The 24,719-nt window shown below is 41.2% G+C and overlaps 1 protein-coding gene across 1 annotated transcript in view; it reads left to right on the top strand.

Moving 5' to 3' along the window:
• Nucleotides 1–24,719, top strand: part of LOC134341447 (uncharacterized) — a 54,895-nt gene that overhangs the window by 22,245 nt on the left and 7,931 nt on the right. Inside the window, exons 9-12 of the mRNA XM_063039302.1 lie at nucleotides 11,213–11,348; nucleotides 15,110–15,186; nucleotides 16,704–16,868; nucleotides 23,111–23,203. Coding sequence (XP_062895372.1) covers nucleotides 11,213–11,348; nucleotides 15,110–15,186; nucleotides 16,704–16,868; nucleotides 23,111–23,203 — 471 coding nt within the window. The remainder of the gene's footprint in view (nucleotides 1–11,212; nucleotides 11,349–15,109; nucleotides 15,187–16,703; nucleotides 16,869–23,110; nucleotides 23,204–24,719) is intronic.

Genomic DNA, 24,719 nt, shown 5'->3' with positions numbered 1-24,719 from the left:
TCCCATGGGTTCTGTTCTCTTGGAGCAGCAAGACTGCAGACTGCAGGATTAAATGTATTCAAGATCCTCTGTCCCTCCACATTTCTTGCTGTGCTTCAGTTATTCCATGTTGCCTCACCTTGTATGAATATCTCTGTGCTGATTTTATCGGATTTCTCCAGGAATATTTCTGTTTGCTGCTTGTGTTCCCATCTAAACTTTCCATAGTGTTTTCCTGCAGGCCTTTATTCTTCAAAACAAAGAACGTTGTTGGTACCAGAAAACCTGTTAGCTGCATTTTTCATATTAACGACATGAAGTAAAGGACCAGTGAGTTCCTGAGACATGCAGAACACCAGCTGAAGCATCCTTTCATTCACTTAAAAAGTCCTGACGAAGGGTCTCGGCCTGAAACGTCAGTCCTGACGAAGGGTCTCGGCCTGAAACGTCGACTGCGCCTCTTCCTATAGATGCTGCTTGGCCTGCTGCGTTCACCAGCAACTTTGATGTATGTTGCTTTCATTCACTTACATTTCTATTGTGCTATTTCCCCTTGGATACCATGGGCAACAATCAGTCAGAATCTGTGCATCAAGTATCACCATCAATCCACCCGATTGGCTTTCTCAAAAGACAATGAGTTAGTATTGTTGAGGATAACATCCCTTTGCAGGTTTGTGTTGACTGCAATTGATGAACTTACACCCCAACAGATGCACAACTTTAGCACTTGCAACTATTTTCAAATGATTTTCTAAAGCCAATGAATCATTCTGTCATTGCAATTACAGCAATCTGTACCCTGGTATCATGCCAATATCATAGTCTATGTATGTACCATATTTTATTATATCTTGAGCACTGGAAAATACAGCTTGCCCTATGTCCTCTCTTGCCTCATTTAAAGGACAGGATGGACTTTGGGCTGGTCTAGCAGGTTTCCAACATGAAGATCCTGCAACCTTGATGTGTCCTCACCTTCCTTACAGCATAACTGCTCGTGACACCAGTAACAAGGGGAAACAGGAGCCTGAAGGCACACACTCAACAATTCAGGAATAGCTTCTTCCCCTCTGCCATCAGATTTCTTTTTTTTAATATAATTTTTATTGAATTTTCAAAAAGAATACATGAAAAGATAAAATCAACCCATCTCCCCTTAACCCTCCCCCCCATTTATATAGTCCTACCTAAGAGAAAGAAAGAAAAAAAAAGAAGAGCCGCCTGGGTATTGGAAGGTTTCCACATGCTCCATGGGATTCAAAATAAATTTGGTATAATTATTCGTTATTTTCCCCAAGTAACCAAATTCTTTGTCGGAGCACTTAAATATGACATCCTATCTTTTGTAAATAAGGGCGCCAAATATTCAAGAATGTTAGATAATTATCTCTTAAATTATAAGTAATTTTTTCAAGTGGAATAGAACTAGTCATTTCATTATTCCAATGATCCATACTTAAATACGAATCAGATTTCCAAGTAACTGCTATAGTCTTCTTAGCTACTGCCAATGCAATTTTTATAAATTCTTTCTGATATTTATTCAATTTAAGTTTCGGTTTTATCCCTTCAATATCACCTAATAGAAATAATACAGGGTTATGTGGAAGTTGAATTCCAGTAATTTGTTCCAATAAGACTCTTAAATTTATCCAAAAGGGTTAAATTTTAAAACAAGACCAAGTAGAATGTAAAAAAGTACCAATTTCTTGATTACACCGAAAACATTTATCAGATAGATTTGAACTTAATCTATTTATTTTTTGTGGTGTAATATATAATTGGTGTAAAAAATTATATTGTACTAATCTAAGTCGAACATTTATTGTATTTGTCATACTGTCCAGACAAAGTCTTGACCAATTTATTTCATCAATATTAATATTCAGATCTGTTTCCCATTTTTGCTTTGACTTATGGGTTCCTTGTTTAATTATCTGTTCTTGAATCAAATTATACATACAAGAAATAAATTTTTTAATTTTCCCTTTTTGAATTAAAATTTCAATTTCATTAGCTTTTGGCAAAAACATTGTTTGACCCAGCTTACCTATTAAGTAAGCCCTTAACTGAAAGTAGCAAAAGAAAGTATTATTAGATATTTTATATTTATCCTTTAATTGTTCAAATGACATCAATATACCTCGCTCAAAACAATCTCCTATAAATTTAATCCCTTTTTGGTACCAATTATATAAAAGTTGATTGTCCATTGTAAAAGGAATAAGTCTATTTTGAAACAAAGGTCTCCTTGCTAATAGAGATTTCTGTGTTTCCTTATCAACATTTCCCTATCAACATTGATCTTATTCCATAGATCAATCAAGTGTGTTAATATAGGAGATTCTTTCTTTTCCCATATCCATTTAGATTCCCATTTATATATAAAATCTTCAGGTTTATTTTCTCTTATCTTGTCTAGTTCTATTTTAATCCATGCTGGTTTTTGATCATCGAAAAAAGATGCAATAAATCTAAGTTGATTTGCTTTATAGTAATTTTTAAAGTTTGGAAGTTGTAACCCTCCTAACATAAATTTATATGTCAGTTTTTCCAATGATATTCTTGACATTTTACCTTTCCAAAGAAATTTTCTCACAGATTTATTTAACTCTTGAAAAAATTTCTGTGGCAATTGTATTGGTAATGTTTGAAACAAATACTGTAATCTCGGAAATATATTCATTTTTACAACATTGACTCTACCTACTAATGTTATTGGTAGTATCATCCATTTGTCAAGATCTTCTTGAATTTTTCTCAATAGTGGTAAATAATTAAATTTATATAAATTCTTTACATCACTATCAAGTCTTATACCTAAATACTTTATACCATTTACCGGCCATCTAAATTGGGTTACTAATCGACATCGACTATAGTCTCCTTTAGTAAGAGACAAAATTTCACTTTTATCCCAGTTTATTTTGTAACCTGATACCTTCCCATATTCATCCAATCTAGATGATAATTTATGTAACGAATGTTGTGGGTTTGTTAAATAGATCAAAACATCATCGGCAAAAAGATTAATTTTATATTCCTCTTGGTTAACTCTAAAACCCATAATATCTGGATCCAATCTAATTAGTTCTGCTAATGGCTCTATCGCCAATACAAATAGAGCAGGTGATAGTGGACAACCTTGTCTAGTTGACCTTTTTAGCTGAAATGGTGTTGAAATTTGAGAGTTTGTCACTACTTTAGCTTTAGGGTTAGAATTTAAAGTTTTAATCCAATTTATAAAAGATGTTCCTAACCCATATTTTTCTAATACTTTAAATAAAAAATCCCATTCTAATCTATCAAATGCTTTTTCTGCATCCAAAGCTACTACTATACTCTTCTCATCCCTTTTTTGTGCTAAATGAATTATACTGAGTAGCCGAGTTACATTATCTGCCAGTTGTCTATTTTTAATAAATCCTGTTTGATCCATATGTATTAATTTTGGTAAATATTTAGATAATCTATTCGATAAAATTTTTGCTATTATTTTATAATCCGTATTCAATAAAGAAATAGGCCTGTATGATGTTGGTTTCATAGGGTCTCTGTCCTTTTTTGGCAATACTATTACAATCGCTGTTGACAAAGATTCTGGAAGTTTATGTATTTTTTCTACTTGACGTATTAGTTCCATAAAAAGAGGAAATAATAAATCTTTAAATTTTTTTATAAAATTCAGGTGGAAAACCATCTTCTCCTGGAGATTTATTACTTTGAAGTGATCCTAAAGCTTCTTCAACTTCTTTTAATGTAAAAGGCATATCTAATCCCCTCTGTTCTTCCAAATTCAATTTTGGAAGAGAAACTTGTGATAAAAACCTTTCTATCTCATTAACATCGTTTTGGGATTCTGATTGATATAATTCAGAATAAAAATTTTTAAAGGTTTCATTTATTTCAAGAGGTTTATAAGATATTTTATTTGCCCTTGTTCTAATTGCATTTATTGTTTTGGAAGCTTGTTCTGTGTTCAACTGCCAGGCAAGAATTTTATGTGCTCTCTCACCTAACTCATAATACCTTTGTTTAGATCTTATAATTGCTTTTTCCGTTCTATATGTCTGAGGTGTATTATATTGTAACTTCTTATTGACAAGTTGTCTTCGTTTTTCTTCTGACATATATCTTTGTGATTCTTTTTCTATTCTTGTAATCTCTTTTTCCAATAGATCTAGTTCTGCCATATATTCTTTCTTAATTTTAGACGTATAACTTATTATCTGTCCCCTAAGATATGCTTTCATCGCATCCCATAATATAAATTTATCCTCCACTGAATGAAAATTTGTATCCAAAAAAAATTGAATCTGCTTTTTCATAAAATCACAAAAATCTTGATGTTTTAATAATATTGAATTAAATCTCCATCTATAAGCCACTTCTTCCTTATCAGCCATTATTATTGTCATTAATAAAGGAGAATGATCTGATAATATTCTTGCTTTATATTCCATATTTTTCACTCTGTGTTGAATATGCATTGATAATAGAAAAAAAATCTATCCTTGAATAAGTTTTATGTCTATGGGAATAGAACGAATAGTCTCTTTCTTTAGGATTGATTCTTCTCCATATATCAATCAAATTTAAATCTTTCATCAATGATAAATTTAGATTTACTACCATCGATTTTATAACAGCCTTGGTTGATCTATCTAAGACTGGGTCTAAGCAAAAATTGAAGTCGCCTCCAATTAATATTTTTTCATGTGCATCTGCCAAATTCAAAAAAGTTTCTTGTATAAATTTTGCATCATTTTCATTTGGAGCATAAATATTCATAAAAGTCCATAGTTCGGAAAAAAGTTGACAATGTATAATCACATATCTCCCCGCAGAATCAGTTATTACATTTTGTATCCTAATTGGTAACGTTTTATTGATCAAAATTGCTACTCCCCTCGCTTTTGAATTAAATGAGGCCGCAACAACATTACCCACCCAATCTCTCTTTAGTTTCTGATGTTCTGTTTCTGTTAGGTGCGTTTCCTGTAAAAAAGCTAAATCTATCTTCATTTTTTTAATATATGTTAAGATTCTTTTTCTTTTCACTGGTCCATTAAGCCCATTAACATTAAAACTCAAAAAATTCAATAAATTAGTCATTATTCTTAACAAAGTTACTCCAATCTAAAACATTACTTATCTTCTCAACTCTCATAGTTCCTTGGGGAATCACTTTAAACTTCACCATGATGCTATGTGTCCCCCCACCCCCCAACCTTCCAGGCAAAAAGAGAAAAAAAGATAGAAAAAAAAAGAAAAAACAAAATACCCCCCCACTAATGTTGTGAATGAAAAGATACACAACACTACCCCCTCCATTTTACGGGTCGTGGCAAAAGCCACGCTTGCACACATGATTAACGTAGCAATCGATCAGTGCTTCTTCCAGCTCCCCCGCAACAAAAAAAAGTTATATATATATAAACAAAATTAGTACTATTATTCCCAGCTAATTTCCTCCAGTATTAACCTTTCTTACGCCCCTCATATAATTAATACTATATTTATACATTCATCCAGCTTCAAAAATCCAACAAATCCATTCTTAAACCCAATCTTCATCTTCAATCTATCTCGCACTCCTGAGTTTGTTCTTGTATCTGGTGAATATTCAGAGAATCTTGCACAAACTGCTCTGCTTTCTGGTAGTCATCAAAAAATCTTTTTTCTCCACCAGACAAAAAAATCTTCAAAGTTGCAGGATAACACAGTATAAATTGATAACCATGCTCCCATAGGGTTTTTTTTCACTGGATTAAACTTCCTCCTTTTCTTCAAAAGTTCGTAACTTATATCAGGGTAGAAAAAAACTCTTTTCCCTTTAATTATCAATGGCCCTTTTCTATCTTTGGCAGCTCGAACAGCCGCCTGTAGAATCCTTTCCTTGTCTTGAAATCTTAAGAATTTTATTAAAATCGATCGTGGATATTGGTCATCTTTTGGTTTTGGTCTTAAAGCTCTATGTGCCCGCTCAATTTCAATTGGTCAAGCCTCCTCTCCCATTTGCAAAACCTCCAGGATCCATCTTTGAAAAAATTCTATGGGCTTTTCTCCTTCCATACCTTCTGTAAGACCAACAATTTTTATATTATTACATCTACTGAAATTTTCCAACATGTCCACTTTCTCCAAGAGTCGGTTTCTTTCCGAGTTCCAGACAAGCAAATCATTTTCTGTTTTTTCCACTCTATCATTCATAAGCCCCATTTCTCTTTCCATCTTCTGAAGCTTCTTTTCCATTTTGTCCTGTCTTTCCATAACTTTATTATAGCATCTCTTCGTATCTCTAAGCTCTTCTCTTATTTTCCTTAATTCAGCCGTTGATCGCAATACAGCCTCTCTTATGTCTCTATCATCTCCTTTACTTCCACTCGCTTCCAATTCTTCCTCCTCTTCTTCATCTGTGTTCTCTGCAGAATCCAGTTCTGACTCTGAGTCATTTTCAATTGCAGTGGGTGTCAGTTCTTGTAGTTTGTGTTGTGTCGATTTGCGCATGCGCAATTCCGTTGCCTTCTTCGGAGCAACCTCTGCCACCGCCATTGCTCCTTGTTCTACCGAAGGAGATCCAACCTGAGTCCGAGGCTCCATCGTTGCAGTAGGCCCCATTTTTCTTCCCGTCTCATGGCTGCTTCGCAACAGCAGACTTCTTTTGTTGCGGTTTAGGAGGCATACCGTAAAGTAGTCTTACAAAGTTTATAAATAGTTTTCAAAAAATATTTACCAACTTTGTTTTATTTAAACGGTACTTTACTGATTTGTTGCGGGAGAGCTGAATTTACACGTCTCAATCCCACGTCATCACGTGACGCCCCATGCCATCAGATTTCTGAATGCACATTGAACTCATGAACACAACCTTTCTACTTTATTTCTCTTTTTGTGTACCAATTTAACTTCTAAATAAGAATGATCAATTAGAGTAAATAAATAATTTATGTATTGTCACATACTGCTGACACGGAGCAACAAATTTCAAGTCAATCAGGTGCATTTATTATCAAAGAATGTATAAATTGTACAATTTTGAGATTGGTTTGCTAACAGGTAGCCATAAAGCAAGACCCAATTTTAAAAAAAAGAATACAAATTAAAACAAACTAAAAACCGACACCTAATGCACAAGAGAAAGAAAAAAAACACAAATCATACAAACAATTGAAGCGAACAACATTCTGACACACAACCAATTTCATAACATACTGTCTGTCAGTGATATTAAACCTGATTGTGATCCTAACATTTCAGGTTGAAGATCCTGCTTCAGCTTTACGTTAGCATTTAGTGAAATGCTAACATCAGTCCCGTCTTACACAGAGACTGATACAAGCAAGTGTTTGAGGTACTTACTTGCATCTTGTCCCCTCCACCGATGGTCACTATCAGGACCCAAATTCAATACCAATCCAACATCAAAAGGTGCATTTGATTTTAGCTGAATGTGCTTTCTTGCAAACTTTACCATTCCAGTTTCAATTTTAGTCTCACTCCTGCACACATCTGGTCATCAGCTGTCAGTATCTGTCCTTAGCCACCTCCGTATTGCTTCATCCATGGGTATATGGGTATTGGGCTTCACGACTGTTTTCAATTGGGATGTTTCTCTCTTTGCATTTCATTATCTCCTCTTTCAATAACTTCGACTGTTCTTAATTTCCTTTGTCACTGGATCTAGTCTAGTTTTAATTCTTTTTGAAATACATTTGCCCCCTCTCCAGTTTAATCCATCCCCTGCACAATATATCACTAGCAACTCCTCTGTTTGACACAGTTCATCTTCTAAGTGTAGGTTCAGAACCACCTCCTCTCCTGCTTGGTTTGCCACGTGCTGATTAAAGACTGTGCTCTCAATCACATTCCAAACCTTGGCTCTTTTCCAACTCTTCCTTCTGTTCCTGCACAATAGTGACAGGGTGATTGAAATCCACAGTCATCTTTAATCTGGCACTTTTGTACGCCCAGAAATGTCTGAACATGTGTGTAAAACAATAGATACACACATACACACACACACACACCCACCCACCCACCCACCGGGCCAGGTAGCATCTGTGAAAATGTCTGAACAGTCGACGTTTTGTACAGCTCAGAAATGTCTGAACATGTGTGTAAAGCAACACACACACACACACACACACACACACACACACAATGCTGGAGGAACACAGCGGGTCAGACAGCATCTGTGAAAATGAATGCACAGTCGACATTTTGAGCCAAGACCCTCTTCAGGGCTGGAAAGGAAGGGGGAAGACACGAGAATAAAAAGATGGTTCGGGGGGGTGCGGAAGAAGGAAGATGATTGATGAAGCCAGGTAGCTGGGAAAGATAAAGGGCTGGAGCGAAAGGAGTCTGCGAGGTGAGAGGATGAGTTTCAATATGTTTTGCTCTGATCATTGAGGTCAAGGCTACACAGTCATAGATATTTTGTCTCAGTTCAACATACTTTTTGACTCTACCCATTGTCCATAGAGCAGAAACAGTCCATTCAGCCCATCATATCCATGATGACCACAGTTTACTATTCAACTTCCCAACATTTGGTTCATAGCCGACAATGCCTTGGCAATTTCAAAGTTCAAAATATATTTAAGATTAAAGTATGTCTGCCATCTATGAACTGCATATTCATCTTCTCGCAGGCAGCCACAAAACAAAGAAACACAATTGGTGGACTAGTCCTGAATGAGCGTTTGTTCACCAACAACTCGGGCAGTGTGGTTCAGAAAGCAGGCGCTCACAGAGTGATAAGACTTTTTCTTTGGTATTCCCTCTGAAACTCATATTCCTGAAATCTACAGTCCCCCTCTTAGAGACTTCAGCCTTGAAAACTGGCTTCTCCATACTTATTCTGTTTATGAAACTCATTGCTTTGTCTCTTCATTAGATCTTCCATTGGCAGCCTCGAATGCATGGAAACCCAAACTGGCTTCTCAGACCCAAACTGTGACATCCCGTACAAGGCAATTGCCCAGTAAATCTGCTCTGCAGCGTTATCTGGGATATCATTGGGAACGGAGTGTAATTCCAGATCATAGAACAATACAGCTCAGTACTGGCTCTTCAGTGCGTGACATTGTGCTGACCTTTAACCCAATCTTTCCCTCCTACATGTCTCTCCTTTGTTTCTAAGTTCCTTAAATGTCCCCAGTGTATCTGTCTGTACTACTACCCCTGCTAGGGTGTACCATGTACCCACCATACACTGAATCGAATGGAGATGCATATACTTGAATGACTTGGATGTAGACATGTGAGGCTTGATAGTAAATTGCCGATGACATGAAGGTTGGTGAGTGCTTTACGGTGCTGAAGTTTGTCAGACAACACAGAGATCCATGTGTGGGTACAGTAAAGATGTCTGAAGATGCTGCATGGACGAGCAAATGGAACTTAATACAATTTAGATTTATATATTAATCACTTTTACATCTACACCTGCAGTTTGGGATGTTGATAAGACTAATGCTCGATGCTCGATTCATGGATACTCAAGTATGAGGGTGGATAGAAGGACAACATGAGGACATTTATTGGCAATGACAAGGCTGCTATTTGTGATCGTAGATGTGATACAGACCTTTATTATTCAGGGTACAGAATACAGAACTTTCTAAAGCTTTTGTCAGACATCGGTGGTAGTTTTGGTCACCAGAGCATGGGAAGAATGCAGGGGAGGTGCAATGGCAGATACCCAGGCTGAAATGTTTCAGTTATGATGAGAGTGTGGAGAGGTTAGGCATGTTCTGGAGCAAAGGAGGTGAAAAGGAATATCATATTGGTGTATAAAATGAAAGGATATTGAGAGGGTTGGCTGCGAGTAATCTTTACCATATCAATGATATGGAATTAATGGCTGTTGTAAAGTTTACAGACAATACAATGATAGGTGGAGAGGCAGGTAGTTCTGAGGAAGTACAGAGGTGAGAAAGGGACTCAGATGGATTAGGAGAATGGGCAAAGAAGTGGCAGATTGAATACAGTGTCGGGAAGTGTATGGTTATGTACTTTGTTAGAAGAAACGAAAGGTTCTCTCCATTTTCAACATGGAGTGAAAATTCAAATATCTGAGGTGCAAAGGGACATGGGAGCTTTTGTACAGGATTCCAAAAAGGTTAATTTCCAGGATGAGTCACTGGTGAGGAACGTAATAGGATGTTACCATTCATTTCAAGAACACTAGAATAGAAAAGCAAGGATATAATGTTGAGGCTTTATGAAGCACTGGTAAGGCATCACTTGGAGTATTGAAATCGGGTCTGGGCACCTTATTCTAGAAAGGATGTGCTGAAACTGGAGAGGGTTCAAAGGAGGTTAATGAAAATGATTCCAGGATTGAACGGCGTGTCATAGTGTTTGATTGCTCTGGGCCTGCATTCACTAGAATTTAGAAGAATGAGGGGTGACCTAATTGAAGCTTATCTGCTTTTGAAAGTGGATATGGTAAGGATGGTTCCCCTGGTGAGAGAGCTCAGGACCAGATGAAACAGCCTCAGAACAGAGGGTCACCCTTTTAGAACAGAGATAAGGATGAATATCTCCAGCCAGTGAGTGGTGAATCTATGGAATTTGTTGCCGCAGATGACTCTAGAGGCCATCTTTACATATATTTAAGGCAGAGGTTGATCGATTCTTGATTGGCCAGGGCATGAAGGGATATGGGGAGAAGGCAGGAGAGGGAAAATGGATCAGCCACCTTGTAATTGTGGAGCAGTCTCAATGGGCCACGTGGCCTAATTGTGCTCCTCTAGCTTATGGTCTTATATCAGAGGTAGAAAAAAACTAGGGAATGTGTAGCAGTGGTTCACAGGGTTTGTGAAGCAGATCTTAACCCCTGGAGCAGCAAATGCTTGGAATGCACTGCCTCAGAGAGTGGTTGCTGACGGAATTTGTGTGTCCAGCTGAGTAAGAATCATTTCGGCAAAGAGGAGTATGGACCAGGTTGGGACTGATAGGACTGAGGGGTGGCCACTGTCAGTATGGATGTTTATACACACCATGATTCAGTTTTACTACCACCAATTCAATAAAGAGAGCTGGAAGGTGAAACTGCACTGAGAGTGTTTATGTGCGTAGGTGATCATTATTTTAGAGTGTACACCTGAGATTGGTGGAGTGGGGGTGAGTTACAAGAGGCATTAATATCAACACTGTTAATTAATATTGTGAATTAAGATTATTGTTTATATCATTGACACTGAGCATACTCCTGCTGCAGTTTCCACACTCGGTGATCCGTGTGTAAACCACACTATCCTGGATCAGCCCTGGAGGAGCACGGATTGTTCATCGGAAGAATGCAGTAAATACATGAATGATGAAACCCAGACAGAAGGATGGTACCGATTCAAGAGGTAATGGGAGGAGACAATTAAATTAATATCAGTCAATCAAATGGAAAATATGTTGGGAACAAGGGGAATGTGAAGGAAAATTTATATTTTTGTTAGAGGGATGTGGCAGTGTCCATAAACATCTTTGCGTCTGGGAGAGGGAATGGATAAGGTTGTCTGGGATCATTATGTAGAAAGGACTGGATATATAGGGTTTGATACACAGGGTTTTGAGTTATTATTGAAAGAAATGGGACAAGTTGTGTATACATAGAGATGTCGGCATCAGTCAAACAGGAAATGGGATTATCAGTCACAGGCATGGAACAGGGAGTGGGTGCAGGAAGTCTGAGATGGAGCAGAGACTAAACATAGGAAATGGAAAGCGCTCAGTCCCTTTCCCAGGCAATGGGGCATTAATGTAATAGAGAAAAGCACGAAGTATAAAAGGGACACCACATGGAAAATGCTGGAGAAACTCAGCGGGTCGAGCAACGTCTTTGATGAGGAATAAATACTCACTATTTTAAGCCAAGACCCTTCATTGGGACTGGGAAGAAAGGAGGTGGAACGCAGTTTAAGAACATGTGGAGGGGGGAGAATTTAAGTGGAAAACAAGCTGAAGGTGATAGATGAGGCCAGGAGACGTGAAAGGTGGGGACGATGTGAGAAGCCGGGATTGAAATCAGGACACCATTGCAGACTTCAAAGCTAAATACAGTAGAGTTTCCCGCAATGCTGCCCCTCTCCCAAATGAGCAAAATCTTTCTTTTTTCACTCGATTTGATGTTGCCAATTCTGAGCCCCTGAAGAGAGCTGCTGATGTGACCGGCAGCTTGGTCATCTGAGTCTGAAGTACGCAAGTGTTTCCAACGAGTGGACAGTCGCACAGCTCTAGGTCCGGACGTCTTCCCAGGGCGACTACTCAGGATGTACGTGGCACAACTGGCAATTGTGTTTACAAACATTATTAATCTCTCTCCCAGTGTGGGGTATGCTCCTGCTTCAATACATCCACCGTTGTTCCGGTATCTAAAAAGACCGAGGTAACATGTCTGAACATCCTGTTGTATTCGTCTCAAGAGTAAGCAAGTTTTTTAGAGGCTGGTCAAGGACTACATCTGCAGCATGCTACCACCCACACTGGACCCCCTACAGTTCACCCACCCACACAACCCATCAACAGATGATGCAATAGCCACAGCTCTACACACAGTCACTACACACCTGGAGAAGAGGGATGCTTATGTGAGGATGCTGTTCTTGGGCTGCAGTCAGCATTCAACACCCTAATTCCCTCCAGGCTCAACAAGAAGCTCAGAGACCTCGGCCTTCACTCTGCCTTGTGTAGATAGATCCTGGATTTCCTGTCAGATCGCTGGCAGGCGGTAAGACTGGGCTCCCTCTCCTCTGCCCCTCCACACTGATGCCCCTCAAGGCTGTGTCCTAAGCCCCCTCCTTTACTCTCTGTATACCCATGGCTGTGTCAAAAATCACAGCTCCCATCTGCGAATTAAATTTTCTGATGACACTACAATGATTGGCCTGATCTCAAATAATAACAAGGGAGCCTTCAGAGAAGTAGCCGACTGGTGGCGTAGTGGCATCAGCGCTGGACTTCAGGGAGAAAGGTCCCGAGTTCATTTCCAGCAGCTCCCTTGCACGCTTTCCATCCGTGCTGGGTTGAGCGTCGAGCTAGAAACTCGACCTCATAAAAAAAAAACCTGGTGAATGCTACAGAAATGCCACATGATGAGCAATCACCAAAAAGATCGGTGCAAAAAGCTTGTCATGACGGTGCCCCAAGGACTCCACCAGGAGTTAAGAGCATTCTTCTTCTATAGAGGAGTCATAATCCTGACACAGTGGTGACAAGAAAACATCCTCTCCCTCAAGTCACTAAAACAACGGAGCTGGTTGTGAACCACAGGAGGAATGGAGACAGGATAACCTCTATTGACTTCAATGCATCTGGGGTTGAAAGGGTGAACAGCTTTAAGTTCCTCCGCATAAACATCACCGAGAATCTCACTTGCTCTGTACATACCGGCTGAGTGGTGAAAAAGGCACTTTCACCTCAGATGGCTGAAGAAGTTTGGTATGGGCCATCAAATCTCAAGAACTTTCTATAGGGGCACAAAAGAGAATATCCTGACAGGCTGCATCTCTGCCTGGTATGGGAACTGTATTCCCTCAATCACAGGACACTGCAGAGAGTGTTACAGACAACCCAGCGCATCTGGAAATGTAAACTTTCCACTATTCAGGACATTTACAAAGACGTGTGTAAAAAAGGCTTGAAGGATCATTGGGGAACCGAGCCACCCCAACCACAAACTGTTCCAGCTGCTATCATCTGGGAAACGGTACTGCAGCATAAAAGCCAGGACCAACAGGCTCCAGGACAGCTTCTTCCACCAGGCAATCAGACTGATTAATTCATGCTGACACAACTGTATTTCTGTGTAATTTTGACTGTCCTGTTGTACATACTATTCATTATAAATTACTATAAATTGCACATTGTACATTTAGACCGAGACGTAACATGAAGATTTTTACTCCTCATGTTTTGAAGGATGCAAGTAATAAAGTCTATTAAATTTGATGGTTAGAAGGGCCAGCGGAAGAAGGAATCTGATAGGGGTGGACAGTGCAGTAAAGGGAACGAGGTGGGGAGGCAGAGGGAGGTGGTGACATTGACATGAGGCAAGGGAGGAGAGAAGAGGGCAATTTGGCTACATTCTATTTCTGTTTCCTTCCAGTTTGGATGAGCGTTCTCAGCTGAAAATGTCATGAGTTTATTGCCAACAGATGCTGCATTTAATATCTGCATTTGCAGTTTATTTACAGTTCACAGTCCTGATGTTTACTTTGTACTTTATACTTTATTGTCACCAAACAATTGACACTAGAACATACAATCATCACAGCGATATTTGATTCTGCGCTTCATGCTCCCTGGAGTACAAATTGATAGTAAATAGTAAAAATTTAAATTATAAGTCATAAATAGAAAATAGAAAGTAAGGTAGTGCAAAAAACCCAAGAGGCAGGTCTGGATATTTGGAGGGTACGGCCCAGATCCGGGTCGGGATCCGTTCAGCAGTCTTATCATAGATGGAAAGAAGCCGTTCCCAAATCTGGCCGTCGAGTCTTCAAGCTCCTGAGCCTTTTCCCGGAGGGAAGAGGGACGAAAAGTGTGTTGGCTGGGTGGGTCGTGTCCTTGATTATCCTGGCAGCACTGCTCCAACAGCGTGCGGTGTAAAGTGAGTCCAAGGACGGAAGATTGGTTTGTGTGATGTGCTGCGCCGTGTTCACGAACTTCTTCCGGTCTTGGACAGGACAACTTCCATACCAGGTTGTGATGCACCCTAGAAGAATGCTTTCTATGGTGCATCTATAAAAATTAGTGAGAGTTTTAGGAGACAGGCCAAATTTCTTTAGTTTTCTCAGGAGGTAAAGTTTAGAGATCCCGTTTACAGTTAGTGTTCTAAAGATTTGCTAAATATTCCCGCAGATAAAGAACCTCAGGATTGTATGTAGTTACGGTATTTACTCTGATAATAAATTTTGCTTTGAACCTTGCCTAACTTACTAAGTTTCTGCAGCATTTCATGAGTGTTGCTCAGGATTTCCTGCATCAGCAGAATATTTTATGTCAAATATCAAACAGTGTTTCCTGAGATTAGCGGGAATATCAAACCAATGGAATGGGCTCCAGTTCCTGCTCATTCTCTCAGTGGATGCTCAGTTGAGGACGTTGATGCTTTCTTTTCCAGTTCTGGGGGCTGGAGGATTCCTGAGACTGCTGTTCCAACATACAAGTGCTCCGGGACAGTTCCAGGCTGGTTAAACGGTAAGGTCATCGTGTGCAACAGCAGGGCTTGGTTACTTTTCAGGTAGGGCAGACTAGACACAGAAACAGGTCTCAACATCCCTGAGAAATGCTCCCCACAGTCACTTAAGCCACGTTGCAATTCTGGCCCCACGTGGAATCTGACAGTGGTGCATCAGCTTCCTGGAGATTCCTGGTACATGTAGCTGGGCTCTGGATCTGCCGGTCAAGCCCACTCCAGATAAGACCCGGTGCAATTTCAGTGAAGGAGCAGCACCCAGGGAGTTGAATGTAATCCACAGCAGCCAGCAGTTCATGAGGTAATTAATAAGTCAATGTAATTTCTCAATGAAACTGTAATGTCTATCAAGGTTCTCAGTCATCCAGCTCACTGCATTTCAAGCAGTTGCAAATCAAGGCAACTGGACTTGCTGTGTTTTCTGGAAGACATTTCACCACTCATCCGAGAGGCTTCTTCAGTTCTGATCCATGGTGGACAGTTTCCCAGCTTATAAACTCTGAGTTGTTTAAAGGTATAGTGATCATATGGGGGTTGTTAAGAGTCATAGAGGTACTGAGGGGATCATTAGTCTTACCTTTGCGTGAATGGATGTGTGCTGGCGTAGACATGTTAGGACTGTATTGTGAGTAGCGATAGGCGGTGTCGTACCCAACCTTCTCTGTTCAGGGATGGGTTTTCCAGTTTGATGAAGATGGCTTCTTTAACCCATCTTTCAAATCACCCATCCTCCTGGCCTTGTTATCAAAGGAGTGTCCTTGTCCTTTTTGTGTACACATACAGCTGAGTCATTATTTGAGGTGTTAGCCCTCCTATGTTGGGCCAGTCACTTGTGAAGTGGTTGTTTTGTCTCACTGATATACAGATCGGTGCAGTTCTCGTTGCTTGATACAATATTGTTCTGTCTGTGTTTGGGTGTAGGATCCCTGAGGTGGATGAGTTTCTGAGTACGTTTGTAGGTCTGAAAAGCACAGGGACTTATTTTTTTTTCTTCTTCTAGACAACACAGCAAGTCCAGTTGCCTTGATTTACTACTGCTTGATAAAACTGCCATGTTTTTAGTTAATCGCAGTCCTTAGTTTCCATGTTGCAATTATTTTAAAATTCATGTTTCTTTTCTAAGTCTATGTTATGTTTATATTTGAACATATCTGACAATTATAAACAGCTTACCACCACTGCAATTGTTATCAGTTTTGTATATTTTCCGAGCTTGCAGAGGTCCCTGATTCTCTTTCGAAATATTCAACAGTGGGTCAGTTTGCTAATAGTTTCATTGTTGTCAAAGCACCAGGGGAGGGACTTGTGTTTCATGGGACAGGGACCCACAAGGTCTCGTCAGCAAGAGCTTTTCCTCTGATACTAGGTGTGGCTGTGGGGAGGACAGCAGCTCACACTGACCGAGCACAGTCCAGACAGCGAGTTGTGAACAATGGTTTTGCAGTGGGTCTGGCTGAATGTTTCTCACTGTGCTGTGGAGACAGGTATATTATACAATGTTCACAAACCCCGATTCCAGGTCACCATCCCAGCACGGGAGAGGGGGAGGTCAACAGGACTGTCTGCTTCAGCTGGGAGCAAAACAACTGTGATACAAAGCGGACAATCAAGATCAAAAACTGTGGTGCTTTCTTTGTCTACTGGCTGAAGCCGACACTCTGCTGTAACAGAGTTTACTGTACAGGTATGTTACCGTTCTCCATTAACACACGGTGGGGGGAGGGGGAGTTATTCAGAAATTCTGAGACATCCCAAATGATTAAAACACAGTTTGCTGAATATTCCAGTCTATCGCAAGATCAGCGGATCACCTCAGTCTTTTCCCCTGTACCCACTGTCCAGGTCAATCTGCCATGTCGGAATCTCATCCTCCTGGTCTGACATTTAACATCCTCCCCCACACTGAGACTGACATGAACCATCCACTGTCTGTTGAGCACCGATCTTGAGCCAACCCCTCCTCCTTCCATGAGGACCAAGCAGACTCCTCCATATTTCTGAGGACCAGATTGTCCATCCTCCCCTTCTTTCACTTCCCCTCTAGATAAAATCGTTCACCTCCATATGGAGAGATGGCCCATCCTCCAACCCTCAGACTGAGCAACATCTCTTCTTCCCCAACCAAACCCCGAGATGGAACATATCATAAACAAGAGATAATCTGCAGGTGCTGGAAATCTAAGCAATACACACAAAATGCTGGAGGAACTCAGCAGGCCAGGCTGTATCTAAGGGGAGAAAAAACAGTACAGTCGACATTTTGGGTCGAGTACCTTTGGCAGGACATATCAATCCCTCTTTCCCATTCCCAAGTGGGATAAATGATGTCTGAGATGTGAAGGGAAACCAGATGGTCACATGAAGCTTCTTCACAAACACCATCAGAAGTTAGGATTGAAGCCTGTTTGCAAAGCATCTGAGCCAACAGCTCTACCACAAGACTATAAGGTAGAAGAGCAGAATAAGGCCATTCAGCCCACTGAATCTGCTTTGCTAGTCAATCATCATTTTCTCATTTTCTCTCTCAATCCCATTCTCCTGCCTTCTCCCAGTAACCTTTGGCACCCTGACTAATCAAGAATCTATCAACCTCCACTTTGAATATAACCAATATCTTAGCCTCCACAGCCATCTGCGGCAATGAATTCTACAGATTCACACCATCTGGGTAAAGAAATTTCTCCTTGTCTCTATTTGGAGGCTTGTCCTAGACTTGTCCAACATAGGAAACATTCTCTCCACATCCACTCTATCTATACTTCCAATATTCTACAGGTTTTAATCCACTAGCAGCCAACGAGAAAGGCCCTCCTGTGTTCCCACTCTGCCTCCAGCCAGTCAGCCAACTTTCTATATAAGCTAGTATCTTTCCAGTTGGGCACTGTTTCTGTTAACTAGCCTCATGTGCGGCAAATTGTCAAAGGTCTTTTGAAAATCTAAATAAACATCCACTGACTTTGTCTCTTTTACCTGTTATTTCTGCAAAGAATTCCAAAAGATTTGTCAGACAACATTCCCACTCAAGGAAACCATACTGACTTCAGCATATTTTCTGGTGGCTCCAAATACCTCGAAACCTCATCCTTTATAATCGACTTGAACATCTTACCACCACTGAAGTCAGGCTGAGTGGTCTCTTATTTCCTTTTTTCTGTCTCTCTTCCTTCTTGAGTGGAGTGACATTTGCAACTTTCTAGTCCTCCAGAACCATTCCGGGATCCAGTGATTGCTGAAAGATCACCACTAATACCTCCATAATCTGTTCAGCTACCTCTTTCAGAACACTGAGGTGTAATCCACCTGGTCCAGGTGACTTACCTTCCCTCAGACTTTCTGCCTTCAGTTATATTCTCATTTGTTACAACAACTGCACTCACTTCTGCCCCCAACACTCAGGTTTCTGGTATACAGGTAGTGTCTTCCACAGACTCACACAAAATGCTTAAGTTCAACCACCATTCATTGTCCCCCATTGCTGCTTCCCCAACCCTATTTTCCAGTTGTCCAATATCCACACTCACCTCTCTTTTACTCTTTATCTAACTGATTTTTTCTCTCGATCCTCATTTACATTATAGGTTACCTTATCTTCATATTTCATGACTATGATGGTTCTCAGTCATCCAGGTCATTGTACATCAAGCAGTAGTAAATCTGTGTTGTCCAGAAGGCATTTCACGACTTATCCAAGAGACTTCCTGAGTTCTGATCCACGGTGAGTAGTTTTCCAGTTGTGTGAGTCTGTGGAAGTTGTTTAAAGGTGTAGCAATCACAAAAGGGTCGTTAAGAAGTTCAAAGCAGCTGCGGAGGTTGATCTGTGGTTAAGAAGGCATACGGTGTATTGGCCTTCATCAACCATGGAACTGAAATTTGGAGCCAAGAGGTAATGTTGCAGCTATAGAGGACCCTGGTCAGACCCCACTTGGAGTACTGTGCTCAGTTCTGGTCGGCTCACTACAGGAAGGATGTGGAAGCCATAGAAAGGGTGCAGAGGAGATTTCCAAGGATGTTGCCTGGATTGAGGAGCATGCCTTATGAAAGCAGGTTGAGTGAACTCAGCCTTTCCTCCTTGGAGTGACGGTGGATGAGAGGTGACCTGATAGAGGTGCATAAGATGATAAGAGTCATTGATCATGTGGATAGTCAGAGGCTTTTTCCCAGGACCGTGCACAATTCTGATTTGATGGAGACAGATGTGAGAGTACAGAGGAACATCTGGAAAACTGCTGAAATGTCCGCTTCGCTGCCGCTGCTACTGTGTGGTAACCAGAATCTCCTTAGCAGAAGGCACTGCTTGTTTCAGCGGCTGGGGCGAGGTCGAATGTGCTCGGCAGAGGATGGTGCTCGGCAGGCTGTATCGGAGGGGCTGGTCGGAGGCTCAAAGTTTTCGGACGGATGGACTCAGTGTCGGCTGCTTCCAAGGCATCAGCAAGTTGACGATGCCTGGAGGTTTATGGCAGGGAGTTTCTCCCTTTTGCCGCCTGCTATCGGGGACTCGGGGACTTTCAGACTTTTTTTTTACCATGCCCATGGTTTGTTCTTCATCAAATTATGGTATTGCTTTGCACTGCCTGCTATAACTATATGTTATAATTATGTGATTCTGTCAGTGTTAGCCTTTGGTTTGTCCTGTTTTCTGTGATATCACTCCGGAGAAACATTGTATCATTTCTTAATGCATGTATGCATTTCTAAATGACAATAAAAGAGGACTGAGTGTTCCCATAATCTAATCTTCCCTGTCCTTGTTATCCAAGGAGTGTCCTTGTCCTTTAAGTGTGGATATGCAGCTGAGTGTATTAGAATTGCACAGATCTGTATATCGGAAAGACAGAACAACACTTCACAAACTAGGTAGCTCTAAGGTAAGGACGCATTTGGCACAACTTTGTGGGCCGAAGGGCCTGTACTGTGCTCTAGGTTTTCTATGTTTCTTTCTCAATGGATGGCACAACATAGGAGAACGACTCTGCTGCATATCTACGCCTAAAGGACAAGGCATGCTCCATCGATAATAACAAGATAAGACTAATGAACCTCTCATTATCTCTATGACTTGTAACAATCCTCGTGAGATTGCTATACCTTTAAACAAGTGACAGAGTTTATAAGCCGGAAAACTACCCACCGTGGATGAGAAATGAACAAGCCGCTTGGATGAGTGGTGAAATGTTTTCTAACCATCACAGTGAGTCCAGTTGCCTTGATTTACAACTGCTTTATACTTCATATTTCATGTTTCCTCTCCCTGTGGCTTTTCTTGTTGCCCTTATGTTGTTTTTTCAAAGCTTCTGTTGGATTCTGATTTTTGTTTTAAAGTCAGGAAAGAGGCACAAAACTTGCTGCTTCACAGTCATTTTATTAAGTATTGATAGAACAAAGGAAAATTGAAAGTGGACAGTTACTCACTAGTAGCAGGAAAAAAAAAGGCAAAAAAAGACAACGTTGCTGTGGGGTCAGTTCTTTTTATACCCATGGGTAGGAAACGTTCCATTCAAATGTGCAGATAAAAGCCAACCAGTCAGATACTACTATTCAAATAATGCAGCAACATGGAAACTTCCAGAACAGTCTGGAATTATACGAATGTGACCAGCAGGGGGCATATTGATCAATGATGTTAACATTAACATACAATGGCTACATTAATCTATAAAGGCCAATGTGCCAAAAACTTTCTTTACAGCTCTATCTACCCGTGAAGCCACTTTCAATGCATGATGGACCTGCAGTCCCATCATTCTTGCTGATCCAGTTGACCACTTTATTATCCAGATCATTGATATTGATGATGAAGTACAATGGACTCAGTCAGCACCGATCCCTGCAGCTCTCCATTAGTGACAGGAGTCCAGTCAGAGAGGCAACTGTCTCCTTCCACTCTCTGGCTTCTCCCAGGAAGTCAATGTCTAATTCAGTTTCCTGCCTCAACTTGGATGCTCAGTGGCTGAACCTTCTTGACCAACCTCCCATGTGGGACCTTGTCAAATGCCTTGCTAAAAGTCCATGTAGACAACATCCACTGCCCTGCCTTCATCACCTTCCCTGGTAACCTCCTCGAAAACTTTATAAGATTGTTTAGACTTCATGTCCCAGAGTGAAAGCATGCGGGCTATCCTTAATCAGATCATGTTCATCCAAATACTCGTATATGCAGTCCATTAGAATAGCTTCCAATAACTCCCCAGTACTGATGTCAGGCTCACCAGTTTATAACTTCCTGTTTTAGAGAAAACATAGAAAACCTATAGCACAATACAGGCCCTCCAGCCCACGATGCTGTGCCGAACATATATTTATTTTATAAATTATCTAGGGTTACCCATATCCCTCCATTTTCTCAGCTCCATGTACCTATCCAGGAGTCTCTTAAAAGACCCTATTGTATATGCCTCCACCACCGTCGCTGGCAGCCCATTCCACGCACTCACCCTACTGTTTTTTTTTAAAAAACTTGCCCCTGACATCTCCTCTGTACCTATTTCCAAGCACCTGATAACTGTGCCCTCTCGTGCTACCATTTCACCCCTGGGAAAATCCTCTGATTATCCACACGATCAATGCCTCACATCATCTTATACACCTTTATCAAGTCACCTCTCATCCTCCATTGTTTCAAGGAGAAAAGGCCATATTCACTCAGCCTATTCTCATAAGGCATGCTTCCCAATCCAGGCAACATCCTGGTAAATCCTTGTAAATCTCCTCTGCACCCTTTTTATAGTTTCCACACCCTTCCTGGAGTGAGGCGACCAGAACTGAGCACAATACTCCAAATGGGGTCTGACCAGTGTCCCATGAAACTGTAACATTACCTCTTAGCTCCTGAACTAAATCCCACGGATGATGAAGGCCAAAGCACCGCATGCCTTGTTAACCACACAGGTTTCTTTTTAAGCCCTTTCTTAAACAGTGTAATGACATTGGCTATCCTGCAGTCCTCCAGCACCACACGTGTTGCGAAGGATGATTTAAAGATTTCTGCTAGAGCCCTAGAGATATCTGCATTTGCCATCCGCAGGGTCTAAGGGAGCACCTTGTTGGGCCCTGAGGATTTATCCACACTAATTTTCATCTGGACAGTAAATGCCTCTTCTTCTGTAATCTTTGAGCAGTGGCCAGTCAGGGAGTTCAGAAGCTGGAGAGGACATAATTCACTCAGGTTCACTGATCGAGTACTAAGGGCAGTGACACGACAGTGTTTTGGAGCTTGGACAGTGGCTAATTGGATAGATTAGAAACTTGAGACGATGTAAAGCACTCAGTATTAAAGCAACAACACGAGGTGGTTTTTTTTTGTGCTTTGAGTAGCAGCCAATCAGCATTCGGGATTGATTAGCAAGAATAAATTAAAGTAAGACAAGTGAAAGTGGAGCAGCCGTCATTGGAGTGGACAGAGTTAGAGTGGCGATCTCGAGGCTTTAGCTCTGTGCGACTTCGGAAAAGAAGCGGATTTAGTCAGGGAAGGCAAAAAAAATGTAGATCGGGCTACTTTTCCCCTCTTCTTTACATTTGCTCAGTTAGAATAGTAGCGATACCAGGCAAGACAGTGGAAAGCTTCACTTGCGGGATGTAAGAAGGCAGGGAGGCCTCCAGTGTCCCTGACGACTACAACTGCAATAAATGTATCCAGCCACAGCTTCTAACAATCTGCGATAAGGAGTTGGAGCTGGAACTGGATGAACTCTGGATAATTTGGGAGGCTGATGGTGTGATAGAGAGGACAGATGGAGATGGCACAGGAACTGGGTGATAGGAAGGGGAAAGGGGTTAAGGAGCCAGTGGCGAGTACCCCTGTGACCAATCCCTCAACATCAGGTGTATCACTTTGGATATTGTTGTGGGGGGCGGGGGGCGGGGGGCAGATGACTGAGCAGATGAATTGTCTGTTCCTCTATTTTCACTATGTGCCCCTGTTTATTACAGATCCAGCATCTGTACCAACTCTGCAACCCGTGGGGACAACTTCTGAGCCAAGCAATGATTCATACACGATCACGGACCCAGAGACATGCCCAGGTACCACTGGTCAGAATTTGCTTTATGCAGACTTCTTTCAGAAATCATCATCAGATTCATCCAGGGTCAAGGAGTGTGTGGGATTGACTGAGGGAAGAATAGTGATAAGGTGACTGAGGGAGGGGGGTAATGGAAGGACCAAGGAGAGCAGGTTATAGGAGGCCCTTAATGGTGTGGGAATGAACGAGGGAAGAGGGTGAATTGAATTGACTTTATTTCATAATTCTTTATGTTATGTCTCTGTCTGAATGTGTAATTTATAATGAATAGTATGTACAACGGGACAGTCAATATAACATAGAATTACAATTGTATCAGCATGAATTAGTCAGTCTGATGGCCTGGTGGAAGAAGCTGTCAAGGAGCCCGTTATAGTCATAGTCATACTTTATTAATCCCGGGGGAAATTGGTTTTCGTTACAGTTGCTCCATAAATAATAAGTAGTAATAGTAAATAATTAAATAGTAATATGAAAATTATGCCAGTAAATTTTGAAATAAGTCCAGGACCAGCCTATTGGCTCAGGATGTCTGACCCTCCAAGGGAGGAGTTGTAAAGTTTGATGGCCACAGGGAGGAATGAGTTCCTATGACACACTGTGCTGCATCTCAGTGGAATGAGTCTCTGGCTGAATGTGCTCCTGTGCCCACCCAGTACATTATGTAGTTGATGGGAGACATTGACCAAGATGGCTTGCAACTTAGACAGCATCCTCTTTTCAGACACCACCGTGAGAGAGTCCAGTTCCATCCCCACAACATCACTGGCCTAATGAATGAGTTTGTTGATTTTGTTGGTGTCTGCTACCCTCAGCCTGCTGCCCCAGCACACAACAGCAAACATGATAGCACTGGCCACCACAGACTTATAGAACACCCTCAGCATCGTCCGGCAGATGTTAAAGGACAGCAGTCTCCTCAGGAAATAGAGACGGCTCTGACCCTTCTTGTAGACAGCCTCAGTGTTCTTTGACCAGTCCAGTTTATTGTCAATTCGTATCCCCAGGTATTTGTAATCCTCCACCATGTCCACACTGACCCCCTGGATGGAAACAGGGGTCACCGGTACCTTAGCTCTCTTCAGGTCTACCACCAGCTCCTTAGTCTCTTTCACATTAAGCTGCAGATAATTCTGCTCACACCATGAGCTGAATTAGGTCTGGCTTTTACGCTGCAGTAGCATTTCCTGGATGGTAGCAGCTGGAGCAGTTTGTGGTTGGGGTGACTCACGTCCCAATGATCCTTTGGGCCCTGTTTACACATCTGTCACTGTGTAAATGCCCTGAGGAGTGAGGTACTGAGGAGTGAGGTGTTCACATCTACAGATGTGCTGGGCAGCTCACACCACTCTCTGCAGTGTCCTGCGATTGGGGGAAGTACAGTTCCCATACCAGGCAGTGATACAGCCAGTCAGGATGCTCTTAATTGTGTCCCTGTAGAGAGTTCTTAAGATCTGGGGACAGCCAAACTTCTTCAACTGTCTGAGATGAAAAACGCAGTGTTATGCTTTTTTTTT

This window comes from Mobula hypostoma, unplaced genomic scaffold (assembly GCF_963921235.1).
Source record: "Mobula hypostoma unplaced genomic scaffold, sMobHyp1.1 scaffold_67, whole genome shotgun sequence".
In the NCBI taxonomy this organism is placed as follows: Eukaryota; Metazoa; Chordata; class Chondrichthyes; order Myliobatiformes; family Myliobatidae; genus Mobula; species Mobula hypostoma.
Note: the sequence above shows the minus strand (reverse complement) of the source record. Positions and strands in the feature narration are given on the sequence as shown.